The 18,087-nt window shown below is 36.2% G+C and overlaps 1 protein-coding gene across 3 annotated transcripts; it reads right to left on the bottom strand.

Moving 5' to 3' along the window:
* Positions 1 to 2,698: 2,698 nt before the first annotated feature.
* Positions 2,699 to 12,448, bottom strand: LOC123880013 (outer dense fiber protein 2-like). Of its 3 annotated transcripts, XM_045927871.1 has the most exons (10): positions 12,185 to 12,448; positions 11,656 to 11,757; positions 9,684 to 9,791; positions 8,574 to 8,717; positions 7,873 to 8,001; positions 7,277 to 7,387; positions 4,866 to 5,018; positions 4,376 to 4,515; positions 4,052 to 4,301; positions 2,699 to 2,961 (listed from the first exon to the last, which is right to left on the bottom strand). In XM_045927871.1, the coding sequence occupies exons 1-10, from the start codon at positions 12,260 to 12,262 to the stop codon at positions 2,779 to 2,781; spliced, it is 1,398 nt and encodes a 465-aa protein (XP_045783827.1). In that variant the 5' UTR covers positions 12,263 to 12,448; the 3' UTR covers positions 2,699 to 2,778. The 3 variants fall into 3 exon arrangements, with proteins under 3 accessions (XP_045783827.1, XP_045783828.1, XP_045783829.1); XM_045927872.1 differs by lacking the exon at positions 9,684 to 9,791; XM_045927873.1 differs by lacking the exons at positions 7,277 to 7,387; positions 7,873 to 8,001.
* Positions 12,449 to 18,087: the final 5,639 nt, after the last annotated feature.

Here is an 18,087-nt window from a genome sequence, read left to right as displayed (position 1 = left end):
ACCATATGCTTAATCAAATGTAGTCCCATTTGCATCAGTAACGAAGGCGTAACTTGTTTTTCCATAAGGATGTTAAAAAATTTAACAAAGACTTGCTCTGGTACCTGTATGTATAACTTACAACAACATTTCTATAATTCCTGTGCCGCATGTTTCTACATGCATAATTGCCTCTTAAAGTAGATAACTATAAAAAACCGGCCAAGGGCGAGTCAGACTCGCGCACTGAGGGTTCCGTACTAGGGTATTTTTTTCCGACATTTTGCACGACAAAACAAAAACTATATCATAAATATAAATAAAAATCTGTTTTAGAATGTACAGGTAAGATCCTTTCATATGATATCCCACTTGGTATAGTAATCTAGCTTTGAAAATTGAAAACAATTATATTTGTTCATGAACACATTTCAATTTTTTTTGTGATGTAACCACAAATTCACGATTTTCGCATTTTATTCATTACTTGTGCTATAAGACCAACGGAAAGTAATACCCTATAGGTTTTTTTAACACGATGGACGGACAGACAGACAGACAACAAAGTGATCCTATAAGGGTTCCGTTTTTCCTTTCGAGGTACGGAACCCTAAAAAACTACGAAAAAAAATTTTTTTGTATCCTGAATTTTGTAAAAGTTCACAATACATTGCAAATAAAACATTTGACTGACGCTCAAGGTCAACAACCGTTCCATAAATAAGTGAATTCCACGTCGTAGGTGGGGCATTGACCCTAGTTTTGCACGCTATACAATGCCGGTTTCAAAAATACTAAATCACTAAAACTACAAGCTAAAGCCAAATAATGCTAAATTTTTGCTAGCGTTCTGGTTACACTCTGTATATGCCCAACCGTGGGCGATGGCCCTAATAGTTTTTGTATGCACACGAACACATAGGCGCATAACTTTAGGTATATATATTAAGTAGTGGAGATCAAGTTAAAAACAGCTTTTTATAAGAAATATTATTATAATATAACAATATATTTTGTAATACAAAAAAATTGAAACCTGAAGTTTCAAGCGTATCAAATTAATATAATCTGCATGATTAATAAATAGATCACGAAGTTGTTGACATATTATTATAATAAACGTACTAAAAACCTGCGTTAAATGTCATGTTTTTCATGTCGATACTAATCACACCTATAATAGATGTTGCAGAAAAAATAACATCGGAATCTAGAAATAGCATGATCTTTAATCGGGATTATTAAGCTGGAAATCTTGGGCCACTAACTCGAGACATCCACTTTTTAGGGTTTTTAGTTCCGTACTAAGCCTCCGCTGTCCGACTGTCTGTCAGCGAGTTGTATTTCGTGAATCGTAATAAGTAGAGAGTTGAAATTTTCACAGAATGTGTAAATCTATCGCCGCTATAACAATCACATCACACTAATATTATAAAGGCGAAAGTTTGTATGTGTGTGTGTGTGTGTGTGTGTGTGTTTGTTTGTTACTCCTTCACGCAAAAACTACCGAACGGATTAGGCTGAAATTTAGAAGGAGATAGCTTATACCTTTATCCCGGAAAATCAAAGAGTTCCCACGGGAATTTTAAAAACCTACATCCACGCGAACGAAGTCGCGGGTATCAGCTAGTAATAAATATTTCTATATAGCCGCCATGAAAATTTAAAAAAAAAAATTTCTTTTACGATGATACGGGACCTTTAGTGTGCGAGCCCGACTCTAGTTTAACTAATTTATCACTGTTATTAGCAACTAAGTACAAATTTTTAATAGCATTTCGAGGCTTAAACGGATGCGTTGGGTAGCTGTTGAAAGAAGCTTATTATAGAAGTTATAGAACTGTTTATTAAGAGGGGTCTCTGCGTCACTAGCTTCATATAAACGTAGTTCGTCTCTCATTGGAATACTAGCCAATCATACTCAATGGAATTTTGTATAAACGTTGCGGGAACTAATATCTATGCCTGTGGTTTTCTAGATTTCCGTTAAAATATTCGATTTCAAAGTTACGCGGTCTTAAAAATTCACATACAAATCTTTGAGCTCCTGTAATTTTAAAACTACATATTTTTAGAAAAATTTAAAACATCACAGGCACAGATATTAGTTTCTAGAATACATCTGCAAAATTTAATGGACTTTGTTTGCTTAATATTCAAATGAAATTGGGACTACGATTGTATGGAGTAAGTGACGGAGAGAGCCCTGTTAACTCAGGGGCAGCAGTTTACATGCGCCCAGGCGCCCAGCAAATATCGTAAAATCGTCGTTAGAATCTGTCGTAGTCTAAACCTAGCTACGACACCGTCCAGTACGCCAGACCGGATGTCTTTTCGGACACAATGTCCATTGCACTACAATAATTTACTCGTATGTGAAGCTTATCCGGGTCGTGTAAACGGATCCGGAAAAAAACGAGGACAATTTTTATAACGAATTAAATACCTACTCTGCTGTCCAGGATATCTAAGTATAGGCCTACAAAAAAAATTAAAAGAATGACACTGCTTTTTAATCGGACAATACTAGGTACTTATTTGTGTTTAGCTCAGGAAATTACAGGTAGGTAAATGCAGTTCACATTCCTAATACCTGTTTGAAGCAAATACCTACTGAACGCTATCCCAATTCCCACTTCGACTGCCAAATTCGCTCTACCTAAGTTAACTTCGTGGTTCAACCAAATTTACAATTTTCCTAATGAAAAAACTCTATACATGATATTAATTGCGTTTATTCGGCTAAAGGAAGAAAGGTTTGAAAAAGTATTGACAACCCTAATTACTATCATAGTATTATCACATTTGCAAATATTCGTTCAGGCGTGGTGATTTCTGTAGATCTTCATCTTCATCGGACAGTATTATTGCGTAACTATTTTTCAGGGATGTCACCTGATTCTGGAGGGCCCGAAGCCTTAACTCCGCAATATCGAAATTTTCTTGGAGGCTGTTCACTTGAAGTTGCATCCTTTGACGCACCTGCAATTAAATGATAAAGTATGAAACATGACATTTGGAGTGGAGCCTGGTGGGTATGGCGATTCAGAACACTTCGATTCGGTAAGTTATCGTTCGATAAGATGTAGTTTTCATTGAAAAATACAAGAACTTCTTATTCGAAAACTATTATGCATAAAAATAAATAAAAATCTGTTTTAGAATATACAGGCAAAGCCCTTTCATATGATACCCCACTTGGTATAGTTATCATACTTTGAAAATTGAAAATACATACTTTTGTTGACGAGCACATTTTTTTTTTTGTGAAGTAACCAAAAATTCTCGGTTTTCGGATTTTTTCCTTTCATGATTCTAGGTCAACAGGAAGTACCCTATAGGTTTTCTTGACAGACACGACAGATGGATAGACAGACAAACAGACAGACAGACAACGAAGTGATCCTATAAAGGTTCCTTTTTTCCTTTTGAGGCTCCCTAAAAATCCACGAGGACGGATTCGCACAAAAATCTAGTTGATATAACAAAGTTCTATTATAGTACAATTAGGTATGATTGTAGTTTGATAGTTTGATGTTTTACACTGATAATAAAACAATATTATAAGAGCGCCATAGATTGCCGGTGCTAATTTACGAGTAGTTCCTTTTTCTAAAATAAAGCAATACACGGGCATTAATAGTTCCGTTAATATATTACCATTTATTGTTCATTAGTTAACATAACCAGTCACGTAAATAACTTGTTATTGTACTTAGATTCATGTAGTTCATACTTCGCAGCTATAAAAATAAACATAATTGTAACATTTTAATTCCTATATAATAAACTAGCTCATGCCCATGACTTCGTCCGCGTGGACTACACCGAATTCCTAATTTACCCTCTTAGGGAAGGAATTTACAAAAACCGTTCTTATTGGATGACTACCCACGCTGTTATATTAATAGCCATCTGCATGCCGAATTTCAGTCCGATCCGTTCAATAGATTGAGCTGTGCGTTGATCGATCAGTCAGTCAGTCAAAGCCTTTCTGTCAAAGACAAACAGATGATTCCATAGTGTTCCATTTTTTCTTTAGAGTTAGGAAAACTAAAAATATCAAACTTACATCATCTCTTTCCTTCTGGAACGTTCTGCATTGCGCTCTGGTTTGTATCAACTGCCTCTCTAGCTCTGACACCTGGGTATTCATGTATCTGCGCATGGACTCTGCGCGTTCCTTACTCCTGCTCAACGATCTACTGCCTTCTTCTCTTAACTCTTCGACATCTTTTACTAGTCGTGCGCACTCTTCGGCTTTCTCTTGATATCTCAGATCTAGTTGCGACAGTTTCTCTTCTAACCTCAACACTTGGCATCTAGTATGAAAATAAGCAAAATATAAGTTGCTTGAGTAAGATATTCATTTTAAAATAAAATACTATTATCTTACTTGTAATCATCTATATTACGACATAGCTCTTCAATTTCCTTTTTGCCCATGTCAACTTCATCTTTTAAGGCATTATTTTCTTCAACCACTGTCTTTCTGTCGGCTTTTTCAGCATTTAAATTTGTAACAGCTGCAATGAGCTAAAAATAAAGAACTTGTTTTTAAAATGCAGTTAAAATCACTTGGTTCTTATTAATTAACCAGATATCTGCTATTTTAATTTTTGTTAATTCTTGAAAAATCAAAATGGCAGATATTATGCCAGAAAACCGCAGTCGGGGTTTTTTGAAAACTCTTTTATTTGCTTGTTTACAATTTTGAATAAGTATATAATTTTTCGAAAAGTCAGCGTCACCAACCTTGCTACCTAAATTACCTGCATTCAGTACCTACAGGTAATAATAATTTTAATGAAAATGACACGACTACATTGATTGTGTGCTTTACCACGGCAAACATGATAGCTGATTGTTGTGAAGAGGATGGTAACCTTTTCCTTGACGCGATTCAGTTCGTCAGACAGGTGTTCTGAGCTATCTTCCGCCAACTTCTGCAATTGCCTCGCTTCTTGAAGTTGAATCTGGGCACCTTTCAGCAAATCTGGTAAAGGAGCTAATTCTTGTAATTTTTCTTGAAATTGCATCTAATGAAATCATAAAAGTTTGGATTATAAGCACGACTAAGTAAAACTGGGTACTCACTAAAGTATTTACATTTCACGGACTTAAAGTGCCACTTGCCAGATGCGTTACATTCACTGATAATTAACTGATTATAAATAAATGTTAAATTACTACCACTTTTACCTATAAGTTACGCCGATGTACCTGCGCAGAAATATTATTTTTGAATGGTGCAAAAATATATCAGCCAAATAAAAAAATAGCATCGGATTTAGCGTATTTGCAGTAAAATCCAAACAAAATCTGAACATTTTAGCATTTCATAGGCCAAGTTTCTTAGTTCTCAAACGACTTAAAGGAAATTGAACAAGCTAAAACGAGCATACCTGCCTACATTAGCAAAACCTCAGCTCAAAAGAAACTCAGCAGCAACTCTTTTCAAAAGGAAATATGTCACAAAATAGCTATGTACACTACGTACCTAAGTATATTTGTAATAAAACCAACCGTTATTCTATCTTGTGGGCCAATATAAATTCCAAGACGCAATCGCGAACTTATAACGTGACATTAGTTACTATAAATACTTCAATAAAATTTTATAAACACTGCATTATTCTCACGGTGTTTTTTTTTTCCATTAACTAACTAGGTACCAATGGAAATATTTTTGCGGTTTTTGTCCCCCTGCGTATACCTAATACTAGGTAGGTACCTTTTGTCTTTTATTAAATAAGTTTTGTACCTAAATACTAACATTCTGGAAAAGGCACACCGCAGTAACTTTTGTCTAGTGGGAGGCTTCGGCCGTGGCTAGTTACCACCCTACTGGCAAAGGTGTGCCGCCAATCAATTTAGCGTTCCGGTACGATGCCGTGTAGAAATCAATGCAGCATGGGTTTAATGAAAACTGCCATCCCTCTTTCAGGTTAGCCCGCTTCCATCTTAGACTGCATCATCACTTACCACTAGGTGAGATTGCAGTTAAGGGCTAACTTGCATGTGTATATTTAAAAAAATGTAAAAACTTTTGGTAGAATTCTTTCGCTGGTAGATAGCTTCAATATCTCCGAATGCTCTTAAGGCTTAGGCTATAATTAATTATTACGATGAAGTCGCGCGCAAAAGCTAGTATAGGTATCGATAAGAAAGAGAATACCATTTATTATAAACGCGAACGAATATTATTAATCTATACATATAATAAAATTGTAGAAAAGTGGTGTCTGTACAATGGAAATATATAAAAAAAAGTAGCAGGGGTTGTTATTATATCGATGCCGAACCCGAAATTGTAATTAATTTTTTTTTTGTCTGTTTGTTTGTGTGTTTGTGCACGCTAATATCAGAAAGGGCTTATTCGATTTAGATACAGTTTTCACTAATATATTGTAGTAAGCTTCACTTAACATTTAGTGTTTATTTCATGTCAATCGGTTCATAAATAAAAAAGTTATGTCTATTTAAAGAATCACGGCGAACATTTTTGACGTACAGAGTACGTACTACACGCCTCGCGCCTGAGCGTCCGTGGCTATATAAAGCGCGCTGAGAGCTATTCCACGCGAACGAAGTCGCGGGCACAGCTAGTTTTAAATAACGATAAAAATAATAATATTTTGCTCAGGTAGACATTTTATTTTATTCTATTTGGGCGGATAAATATCAACTTTTTTTCTTTAATTTACATTATTGGCACTTTATTAACCGGTTGCCATTCGCGTTGTATTTAAACATTTTTAACACGTTTTTATTAACTCGCTTGGTTGTCGGTCTGTTTGTTGTTAACCGACTTTTTTGTTCGATACAAACTTGCACTCTTGCATCTTTACAACTTTGATTTTATAACAACTCCTCAACCAACATGTAATAAATCAACATGTTTTAACAAAGTTTAGTTAAGTAGGTAGGTACTTATTCCATTTAAATGTTGATAGGAAATGGGTAATACCATCGATGTGGTAATACTCTAATACTGGTAAACCACGGAAATAAGTTAGTATCTAGATAAACCTCAAAATCAAGAGACAAAAAACCTCTGTGGGCGTTAACCATTTTGAGTCACTAATCAATCACAAACGGAACTATGTCTTTGTTATTGACTTTCGAATGTTTTTGAAAACATGCCTGTTATTGGTTGATGACTCAAAATAGTTAACGCTCACTGTAGTTTTTGTCTCTGTCATTTGTATGGGATTACGTAACAGAGATACTGTTATTCCAACTTCTTTCCGTGGATAGAGAATAATTAATAGGTAGGTATAAACTTTACGCCTACCTTCATTCTTTGTATTTCTATTTGAATTTGATCCGACACTTGTTTATTGTCTAGTTCCATTACGTCAATCTGTCTTCTCAACTCTTCGACTTGCTGTTGAGCTTGGAGATACTAAAATGTGAAACTTAAATTAACTCAAATTACCTAAATCAAAAATTACATAAAACTAATAAAATACCTATGGTCGTTTTGGTATTTAGTTGTATCGCTAAATAAATGCGAATGTATCTGTTTGGTGGTTTGATGGCTTATTGGTATGTTGGGTCCTTCAATCACCTCAAAACGGACCAATGGATCGACTAGCCGAATGCCCGCGACTTCGTTCGATTGGATGTAGTTTTTAAAAATCCTGTGGGATCTTTTTGACCGCCAAGGGTCTTGAAAAGACCCCGTCGAAGGGGCAAAGCCTAAGGGTACTTTCCGTTGACCTAGAATCGTGAATTTGGCTGGTAGCGATGTCAGCATAAGTAGGTACTCGTGAATTCGTGCTTTCATCATAAAAAAAGATAATTTTTATTTCTTCTAAGATGGTTCAGAACCCCTCGCGTGCGAGTCCGTCTCGCACTTGGCCGGTATTAGTGCAACGTCCGGCTTACCTTCACACGATACTCTTGCACCTCATCGCTTTTCTCACTGGCCGTTGTTTTCAGTTCTTCCATCTCCTCTCTCAAACTTCTAAGCTGCTTTTTCAAATTCGCAACCTCATCGCTTGTTTTTCGCGTCTCCTGGTGTAACATAACACTTATTCGGTGGCTACCTCGCTTCGCACGGGTGGGTGGACGAACATTGCAATCATTTATATACCTACTTAGGTACCTACATAATAATATTATTCGAATTTAAAGAACGAAACCTTAGGTACATTACAAATGATATTATGAAAGGTAGATTTATGTTAACTTCTGTCGACCGAAACTGATCAATTGATTACGCTTTTTAAATTTTAATCAGACAAGTTCGCTGTTGACTTCAATCTCACCTGGTGGTAAGTGATAAGAGTCTAAGATGGAAGCAGGCTAACCTGGAAGAGGTATGGCAGTTATATTAAACCCATACTGCTTTGGTTTCTTTGCTTTACACGGAACGCTAAGTCGCTTTGCGGCATGGCTTTGCCATTAGGGTGGTAACTAGCCACGGCCGAAGTCTCCCACCAGACCAGAGACATTTTATAAATAATTATAAATTCCCAAATTGCCCCTGCCGGATATCGAACCCGGGACCTCACACTTATAAGACCACAGCGCTTACCAATACACCGGAGGGTCGTCAAAGAGAATACTTAGGTACTTTATTCAACCTTAACTTCATCAGCGCCTCTACTGCAGATGCCGTTGAGCTTCGTTTCCAGGTCTCTCAGTTTTCGTTCCGACTTCTCTCTCTGGAATCGCTCCTCGTCTGCTGTGTTCTTGGCTCGTATCAGTTCTTCGCGAAGTTGGGAGACCTTTGAACAAGCAATAACTTAGTAACCCGGCTGAGTTTGTTGTGGGCTATTCTCAGACTTAGGCGCGTTTGGAACCCTCGTAGCTATAGTTTTAAGTAACGTAATTAATTATCACCACTATATCCTACAAGTTTAACAATTTCGACCATCAAAAGGAGTACAATTGTACCTACTTTGAATAAATGATTTTGACTTGACTTTTAACTTATCTGTAGTCATTTTGTTATCTCATCATGATCGACGTATCCTCGGCACACTGACAGCACGGGGCTCCAAGCGATATGAGACGTGGTTTAGGCCATAGTCCGCCAAGTGCGGAGGCAGATTGCCATCGACTTTCGAAAGTAAGTTATTTTTTCACTTTGTAGTCCTTTTTCCACTTGTAAGTCGGAGGTTTTTACAAAGGCTTTTTTAGATGATGACTTAGACTCTATAATGACTTGGCCTGGGTATAGGTAATTTTAATTCGGTAGCTTTATATTTGTTGGAGGCCTTTCCACGGACTGCGGGGGCGATACTAGGTACCACTTTATTTTTTCTAGCATTGCATAAATATTCTTGGTACCTTCCAGGGACCACCGGAGGGACCACGGGTAATAAACCTCATTCGTCCGTGCATCCGTAATACGCGTCAGCCAATTGATTTAACGTCGCGAGATTAATAGATACCTACAGTTTATCTAATAAAAGGGAATCACACTAATATTATAAAGGAGAAAGTTTGTATGTGTGTGTGTGTGTGTGTGTGTGTGTGTATGTTTGTTACTCCTTCACGCAAAAACTACTGAACGGATTGGGCTGAAATTTAGAATGGAGATAGATTATACCCTGGATTAGCACATAGGCTACTTTTTATCCCGGAAAATCAAAGAGTTCCCACGGGAATTTTAAAAAACCTACATCCACGCGAACGAAGTCGCGGGTATCAGCTAGTTATAAAATACATTGAGGTGTAGGTCGCTTAACTGTTTTCAGAGGAAGAACTTTCACACTAAAATCTTCTTCATTTTGAGATTTGATAACGTTCTTATAGATGCCTGAAGTATCTTTTCCTAAGAACATTTGGTCCGGCTCCTGTAGAAACAAATATAGCAATGTTACAAGTAGCAGCAATTGAGATTATGTAATTACAAGGCTTAGCCGAGACTTTGATCACGTCCATATAGAAATGCCTTAGTATCTTTTTACCCGACAGCAGCACACACCGACAGTGAGCAGTTTTGCATTTTAGCAGTGACATAGGCTACGGTTTATATGAAAAGTACTGACGTGGCGGGTGGTATTTAAAAAAGTGGGCGTCTCTAAATTTTTTTTGCTATTGTATCGAGTGGGATATCAAATATATAGACCTAGCCTTTTCCCATGTTAATTGGGGTCGGCTTTCCTAACCATATTTCTCCAAGTTGTTCTGTTTTGGGTCGTCATTGTGTCTATTTGGGCTGTTTTCAGGTATCAAATGAAGAGAAAAAAATTAAGAGTTAATAAATAAAAATATAGAATACAAAATACACCAAGAGCAAGATAAATAATTTTACTATATCTATCGCTATCTATGGGCATTGCTTGGGTAGTAATTGGGTTGTTTAACTTTATCTTGTTCTAAGAACATTTGGTCCGACTCCTGTAAAAACAAATATAGCAACAATGTTACGAGTAGCAGTAATTAAGATAAAGTTATTGCAAGGATTAGCCGAGACCAAAGCGAACTTTATTTTAAGAATCTATACTAATATTATAAAGAGGGAATGTTTGTAAGTTTATTTGTAGGGGGTAATCTCTGGAACTGCTGAACTGATTTTAAAAATTCTTTCACCAGTAGAAAGATACATTATTCCTGAGTTAATTATTTTCGTGATGAAAACTAGTCTATATTATTAACCCAGAGTATCAGCTACCATCGTACTAAATTACATTTTAATCTGTTTTATAGTTTTTGCGTGATGTGCGTACAGACAGACAGACAGATAGATGAAAATTCCAAAAAAATATTGTTTTGGAGTCTATATCGATAATTATATTCTTTCCTCCAATTAAAATTTTCAAAATATAAAAGTACAGAAATCGTCCAGTTACAGTTTTATTATAAGTAAGTATAGATTTCAGGTAAGGGGCAAGAGCCCCTTTTCTGTCAAGAAGAAAAAGATTTTCTTCTTGACAGAAAAAGGCTTTCAAGAACAGGATTGCGTGTAATGAGTGTCTGAAAGTCGATTTCTGCTTCGCGCTCAACGCCTTGTTTAGATTTCTTTTAAATTAGTTGTAGTATAAATTTGCTAATAATATTTTGAAGGCGCTACTTGGTAATGATTATTTTCCGAGAATTTCGATGAATTCCTTGATCAAAGTGGATACTCGGGTACCTAGGTCCGAGAGTGTAATAGTACTAGGGTACTAAAATTTCATATACCCGGATCCGGGTACCCTGATAAAAACCCTAGGTGTGATTGTGCTAAAGCGTTTGCCTATAGTGAATAAAAAATCTTCATACTAGTAACGACTATCTACTAGTATTTATAGGTAAAGGTCCTATCTCGTCCTTTCTAAACTGCCTCGTTGATCTAGTGGTTAGTATCTTTGATTGCAGAAGTCGAGGTCCTGGGTTGGATTCCCGGATCGAGCCAAAAATAGTTAGCTACAGGATTTTTTTGTCAGAAATTCTCTGTACTCAGCTACTAGCCCGAAGTCAGGAAGCTGTTGACGGAGCGTTATCCCCGTGCCTCGGAGAGCACGTAATGCCGACGGTCCTGCCTCTGATAGTTCACCGGTCATGTCAGATTTCCGCTATGAGAGTGAGGGAATAGAGAGTGTACATGTGTGTACACATATAAATGCGGGAAACAGGTGGATGAGGAAAACAGAGGATTGTGTGTGGTGGCGCGCTCTTGGGTAGGCCTATGTCCAGCAGTGGATTCAAACAGGCTGAAAGATTTAATATAGGTACCGTCGGCGGTCGGCTGCTTGAACACAGTCGCTCCCGCTTGATCGCCGCCAACTCCAGCCGCATTTCCTCCATCTCGCTCTCCATGAGCAGCACTTGCTTTTGCTGAAACCATTTCATACAGCTACAGCCTTCGCCTTACGTACAAACCGATACCACATCCCAACACTTCATACCTACAGGCTTCGGCCGTGGCTAGTTACCACTCTACTGCCAAGCCTAGCTAATACCCGCGAATTCGTCTGCGTGGACGACACAAATTTCAAACCCTTATTAATTTATACCCCCTTAGGGGCTGAATTTTAAAAAATCTTAAGAAATTTTAATAATTTCTTAGCGGATGTCTACACCAATTATGGCTATCTGTATGCCAAACAGCCCGATTCGTCCAGTAGTTTCAGCTGTGCGTTGATAGGTCGGCCAATGTTGGGCCAGTCGACTTTTCCTTTTATATTTATATTTGGACATAAATATTCCACTGATTTTCAGAAATTCTACTAAAGTGAAGCCGAGCGGGTGAGCCAGTCCTTACCAACACAGACGACTCCCCACCAACATTCTGCTCCTCGACAGCCTTACTCGAAAACGGCCAAAACTCTGATTTAGGCATGCGACTTGGTCAATACTTCTACAGTTAATATCAGTACTTAGAAAAAAAAGAAAAACTGGCAATTAATTTCCGCCTCAAAATAGCTATTTAGCAAATAATACATCTACAAATTATTATCGAAGCCCACAAATTAAAAATATATGAAACCAAAGTGAACAAATTTATTGCAACGGTTTCTTAGTTGGCACTCAAAGTTGTCATGAATGAATGTCACAACTGTCATATTTTATAAATAAAAATATTGAACTCTGTCATAATCACGTAGACATTCACATAATCTGCAATCGGTCGGAAATCAGCCAGAATATTGATGTCGGTACCACATGCCTTTGAGTCCGGGTCCGATCCGTCCAGTAGTTTGAGCCGAGCGTTGATAGATCAATCAGTCAGTAACTCAGTCACCTTTTCTTTTTGCATATTTAGAGCGATTGAAATGAAACAATTACGCTTTTATACTGAGGCTACATTTATTAATACAACCCACATATAATCACATAAAATTGTATTATGTATATTGCATTCATGGATGTATAAATTCATTGCTTTATATCCTTAAATAAGAAACAAGCGTGTAGGTACATACCTACGTATAAAACAAACGTAATTAGGTAAGTACCTATTATTTTAAAAATAGACACAATATGGTGCGCTCTATTAAAACATTTGGGTATAAATATTTCGGTGAAAATTACTGCTTAATGTACCTTTCAATGTTCTATGAATATAAGCAAATAATGTTCCCATTCAAAAATATAATATTATGTAGGTAATTAAATATGCACCAAAATAACAGTTGATTTTTGTAAAGTTATCAAATTATTGCACTGATTAAGAGTGATCAGCTTTGTTAAGGAGATCCTTCTACCTACGAAGCTTTTCATCATATTTTTAAATGCAGATAATTCAATGAAGGCAAAACCTTGTTTACAATAAAGAGTCACTCAATTAGTTACGATGGAACGTTGAAATATAAATACATAATTGTGGCCTGATAAATACTTATAAATGTTTACTTTTACTTTATTTTTGATATTTAGGCAAAATAAAAGCATTTTTTTTAAGTCGATCAATAATAAATACAAACTCTTATTTATATTCAAATAATAACAATGAGATTGAGTGCCCGCTTCACAACCGCCAGCTATCTTTATACTTTTTCATTGAAAATGCTACAATAAAACAAAGTTAGCCTTATCTAATTACTGCTCAAATATACAGGCCCGCGTGATATGGTGCCGAGAACAATGGCGGCATTTCCGCACTGGACAGCTAGGCTGATACTTTGCGCAAACATAAGCCAGCCCACCAGATGAGGCTTTTTAACCGCGGTGAAACTCGTAAAAAAGTTTACCACTAAGACTCCATGGCAAACTGAACAAAAATGTAATAAGGCATACTTGCGCCGCTAACCGCTTACAGATTTCTGCCATTTCTGATACGGCTCCCGCAGTTCCATTCAGAACACTCGATTCGGTAAGTTATCGTTCGATAACTTACCGATTACCGTTCGATAACAATTGAAAATACATCTTATCGAAAGATAACTTACCGAATCGACTGTTCTGGATCGCTCTGATGGTCTTGATGCTGGTGACAGTTTTTGTACTGGGAATCTATCAAAATGTCTTTATTTGTTATATGAAGTTTATTGGCGGTTGTGAAACAGACCCTTAATTTTTAACAACACTAGATAATTTTTGGTAACTAATATTTCGACAGTAGAAGCAGATGTCGTAACTTCGTACTTACTTAAAATATAAAAAATATACGACGGCTCTATAAAGAAGAAAACTGTATCATTTGACTCACAACTTGCAGTTACTATACCCCATCCCGGAAAGAAGTAGAATAGCGCTGTCTCTGTTACGCTATCCCATACAAATGATAGAGGCAAAAATCTCAGTGGGCGTTATCCATTTTGAGCCACCAACCAATCACAAACGAAATTGTCTAATTGAATTTCGAATGTTTTTTGAAAACGTTTTCAAATTGAATTTCGAATGTTTCGAACGTAACTGAGAGGGCGCTATATAACTTTTTTCCGCGGATAGGGTATGGTCTTTGAATGCCATAGAGAATAAAGACTGGATTAGAGTTCACAAACACAAAAAAATAGATGTTAAAATCTACGCGAACATTGCATAAAATATATGAGATAAATAAAATAATTGTACGCCTAACTACATAAGTAAATAAATATATATTTTTTGTGTACATATTATGCAAAATGACTACTTCATTAAAAGACTTAGTTTCGGAGATAATATAATTACCTAATACCTACATACTAAACTGTGCAAAATTTGTTTTGCTTATTTATTAATACGTACATATTTTTTTTGGTATAACAAAAGCCTAACATCTTAACTTATTATAAAACTGTAACTGATTTCTGTTCATCTCTAATAGTGTAAAACCCCTAGTCTGTACGCCTAGATCTTTAAAGGTCATAGCATACATATCAACTCGGAAGGGAATATCGCCTTTCGCCTCACACACAACCGCCTCAACGTAATGAAAAAACAGATATATTATATCAGTATATTTATGTATAAGATTTTACTTCTCACCAACGTTGATAGTATTTGAGAGTCGAAACACTTTAGCGTTTAGGTAAAATGCGTCTTAACAGCCTTGTTTTAATGCTCAAGTTTGTACATATATTTACAGCCAGCGCTGCAAGCGGAAACGTTGCGAAATCAATGGTACTGAATATTTGACTGTAAATCAAGAATCTTTAGGTCCATTTTACTTTGACGTTATTTTGTTTCGGCCCTCGAATACTACCTATATGGCGAGAAGTAAAGTAAGTTATACTGACGGTACAGTATCTACGTTGCACCTGTACAAAGTCGTGGCGGGTTAACTAGTGATGTTCAAATTATTGTTATAATAATATTAATTACAGTTCAATGCGTATTGTGTTGTGAACTATTAATATAAGTCTTCCTATGAGAAAGTCTTCGTTCAGACGGACGCGCTAGAAAAGCGTTCATGCGAACGAGGGCTTACTTGTGTCTTATTGTGAACAGTTTCAAATTTACAGAACATATCATTCTTAATTAATTAAACTATTAATATTCAATTAAACTATCTATAGAAATTGTTTTACAAAAATTCACCTAAAGATTCTATTTCTAACAAAATTTAACTATCAAGGTCGAAATAATTAAAATTAGTGGTGTATATAAAAAATTGATTCCATAAAACAGAAATGCATAGTGTTATAATAATAAAATCGTGCTATTTCGGACAAAACAGGCATTTGCATTTGGACTGCAATCCGACTGCCAAATCTCAGCATGTGCAGTTGATTCAACTGCGTCACAACTGTCGACCAATCGCATTGCATCTGCACGCGGACTGCACAGCCAGTCGGCAGTTGCACAATAAAACTACATCCAAACGCCGGAGGCGCTAATAATAAATTGACAGAACAAAAACTAAACTATATCCACGGAGAGAAGTTAGCATAGAGCTCTCTCTGTTACGTAATTATAATAAAGACAAAAACTCAGTCAGTATACTAGTCTCAGTCACTATTTTGAGTCACTAACCAATCACAAACGAATCTATGTTTTCGAATTGAATGTTTTTTGTTTTTGAATAGTATGGAAAACCTTGCATAATATAACATATCGTTTGTGATTGGTTGGGCACTCAAAATTGTAATATTTTTTGTCATTGTCATTTGTATGGGATCACATAACAGAGAGAGAGAGAGAGAGAGCCCTATATTAATTACCCTTCGTGGATAGAATATAGTGCTATCTTTTTTATAGAGCAATATGAGCAATAGAATATATGATTGCTCTGTGTGTAGGCATTTCACATAATGGTACCTACGATAAAAGTCGGCATAAACATTAGTCCAGGTAATTTAAGACTCGAGATGAACTTAGGGTTATATCTATAGACTGCATTCTGACTTTACTCAGACTTAAGGAGTTAAAACGAGACAGATTTATGTTATAGTATATTTGTGTCTCACTTTAACTCTGTCATAAATCTGAGCAAAGTCGAAGTGCTCTCTATAGAGCTCGGCCTTATTGTTACATGTGTGATGTGCCCTTTGTTTGAAAAATGAAACATACCAACATTGGATTTGGCACAAAATACTTTAAAAAATTCTGTCACTAATTCAGTTACAAACTAAACTAAGTTTAACGTTCCAAAATTAGTGCTGTACTATTCCGCGAATATTTTGATAACACTTTTAGATCCGTTGGTATTTAGTTAGCAATTTTAGTGTAGAGATTGAATACAACCGAATAAGTACCATTAAGTTCTTCGCACATTACCCAGACTCGACGCCGGCTCCACTCCGACTCGACTCACAGTATTTTTTTTACATACTAGCATTTGGCTGCAATCAGACCTGCGGCAAGTGATAATGCAGTCAAAGGTACCTAAAGTGGAGGAAAAAACTGATGCTGGAAGGCTGAAAGTATGTAAACATGTGTTTCAAAGAAGTATTTAAAATCAATCAAAAAAGTATTTAAACCTCCTCCGGTTACGACTCAAGAAATAAGTAGCGTGTTGAGTGTAGCCGTAGGACTTGATATTGAAAAAATGATAAATTAAAGAAGTATACGACGCATGCCCTTCAATTATACACTTCAATGTTGAAAATTCCACCGTATGAACTACGGTATAAAACTCACATTTCCATACTTTACCGTGAGTCGAGTGGATTCGACGTTGAGTCTGTGTGCGAAGACCATTAACTGGTTTCAAGGAAAAAAGTCGATAAAACAAACTAACAAATAGATATACATATTAAGATTCTGCAACGTTATTTTAATGCTAACACTAGGAACCCTAAGATATATTTACGTTTAACACCGAAATACTTACTATACTGTGTTGTTTGCTATACTAATATTGTAAACATATATTTATACACCCCGATATATAAATCATTGACTTGAAATATCTGTGAAACTGATCGTTTAAACATAAAGTGACTTATCGCCTTTTTGTACGATATAAGATGCTTAAATGATTTATTATATTTTGTGGTCACCCAGTGACCTCTATCGATTTAGGACGGGTTCAAAGTGCGACAATGAATTTAGAAAAAATCAAAATGGCGGCTGAGCATACGCCACGCACCTTACTAAACCTTCGAACCGCTTTCTCTACGCCTTTAGTTTCGGATTCCATCTCCCTGACCGCTCACTAAACACTTGATAAGGCAGACCACAAACGTAGCGACAAAATTATTTGATCCCAATGCGTAATCTATTTATCAACAGATTATAATTTTTCGCAAAAGGAGATGTTTCAAATCAGGCTAAATCTTTTACACTTCTATCCAATTGAAATCTTTATGTTCTTATGAATTTTCTTCTTTATGAATTAGTTCAAAAGAGTTAGTTTAGTAGACAGAAAATAACTATAATCAATAATTAATTTAATCGATTTTTAATGTGACGCTTTACTATTATGAAGCGAATGAGGTTTTATTTTTAACCCCCGACCCAAAAAGAGGGGTGTTATAAGTTTGACGTGTGTATCTGTGTGTCTGTGTATCTGTGTATCTGTCTGTGGCATCGTAGCGCCTAAACGAATGAACCGATTTTAATTTACTTTTTTTTATTTGAAAGGTGGCTTTATCGAGAGTGTTCTTAGCTATAATCCAAAAAAATTGGTTCAGCCGTTTAAGAGTTATCAGCTCTTTTCTAGTTTTCTTGTAGAAAAGAAGGTTAGATAACCGTTAGGTTCATAATATTATGTCAATTGACAAATGTCAAGCTGTCAAGATGGACGTTGCCTAAATACATAATTATTTATTTGAAAATGATGTTTTGTAAAACTCAGAT

The sequence above is a fragment of the Maniola jurtina genome, chromosome Z, assembly GCF_905333055.1.
Source record: "Maniola jurtina chromosome Z, ilManJurt1.1, whole genome shotgun sequence".
NCBI classification, from domain to species: Eukaryota; Metazoa; Arthropoda; class Insecta; order Lepidoptera; family Nymphalidae; genus Maniola; species Maniola jurtina.
Note: the sequence above shows the minus strand (reverse complement) of the source record. Positions and strands in the feature narration are given on the sequence as shown.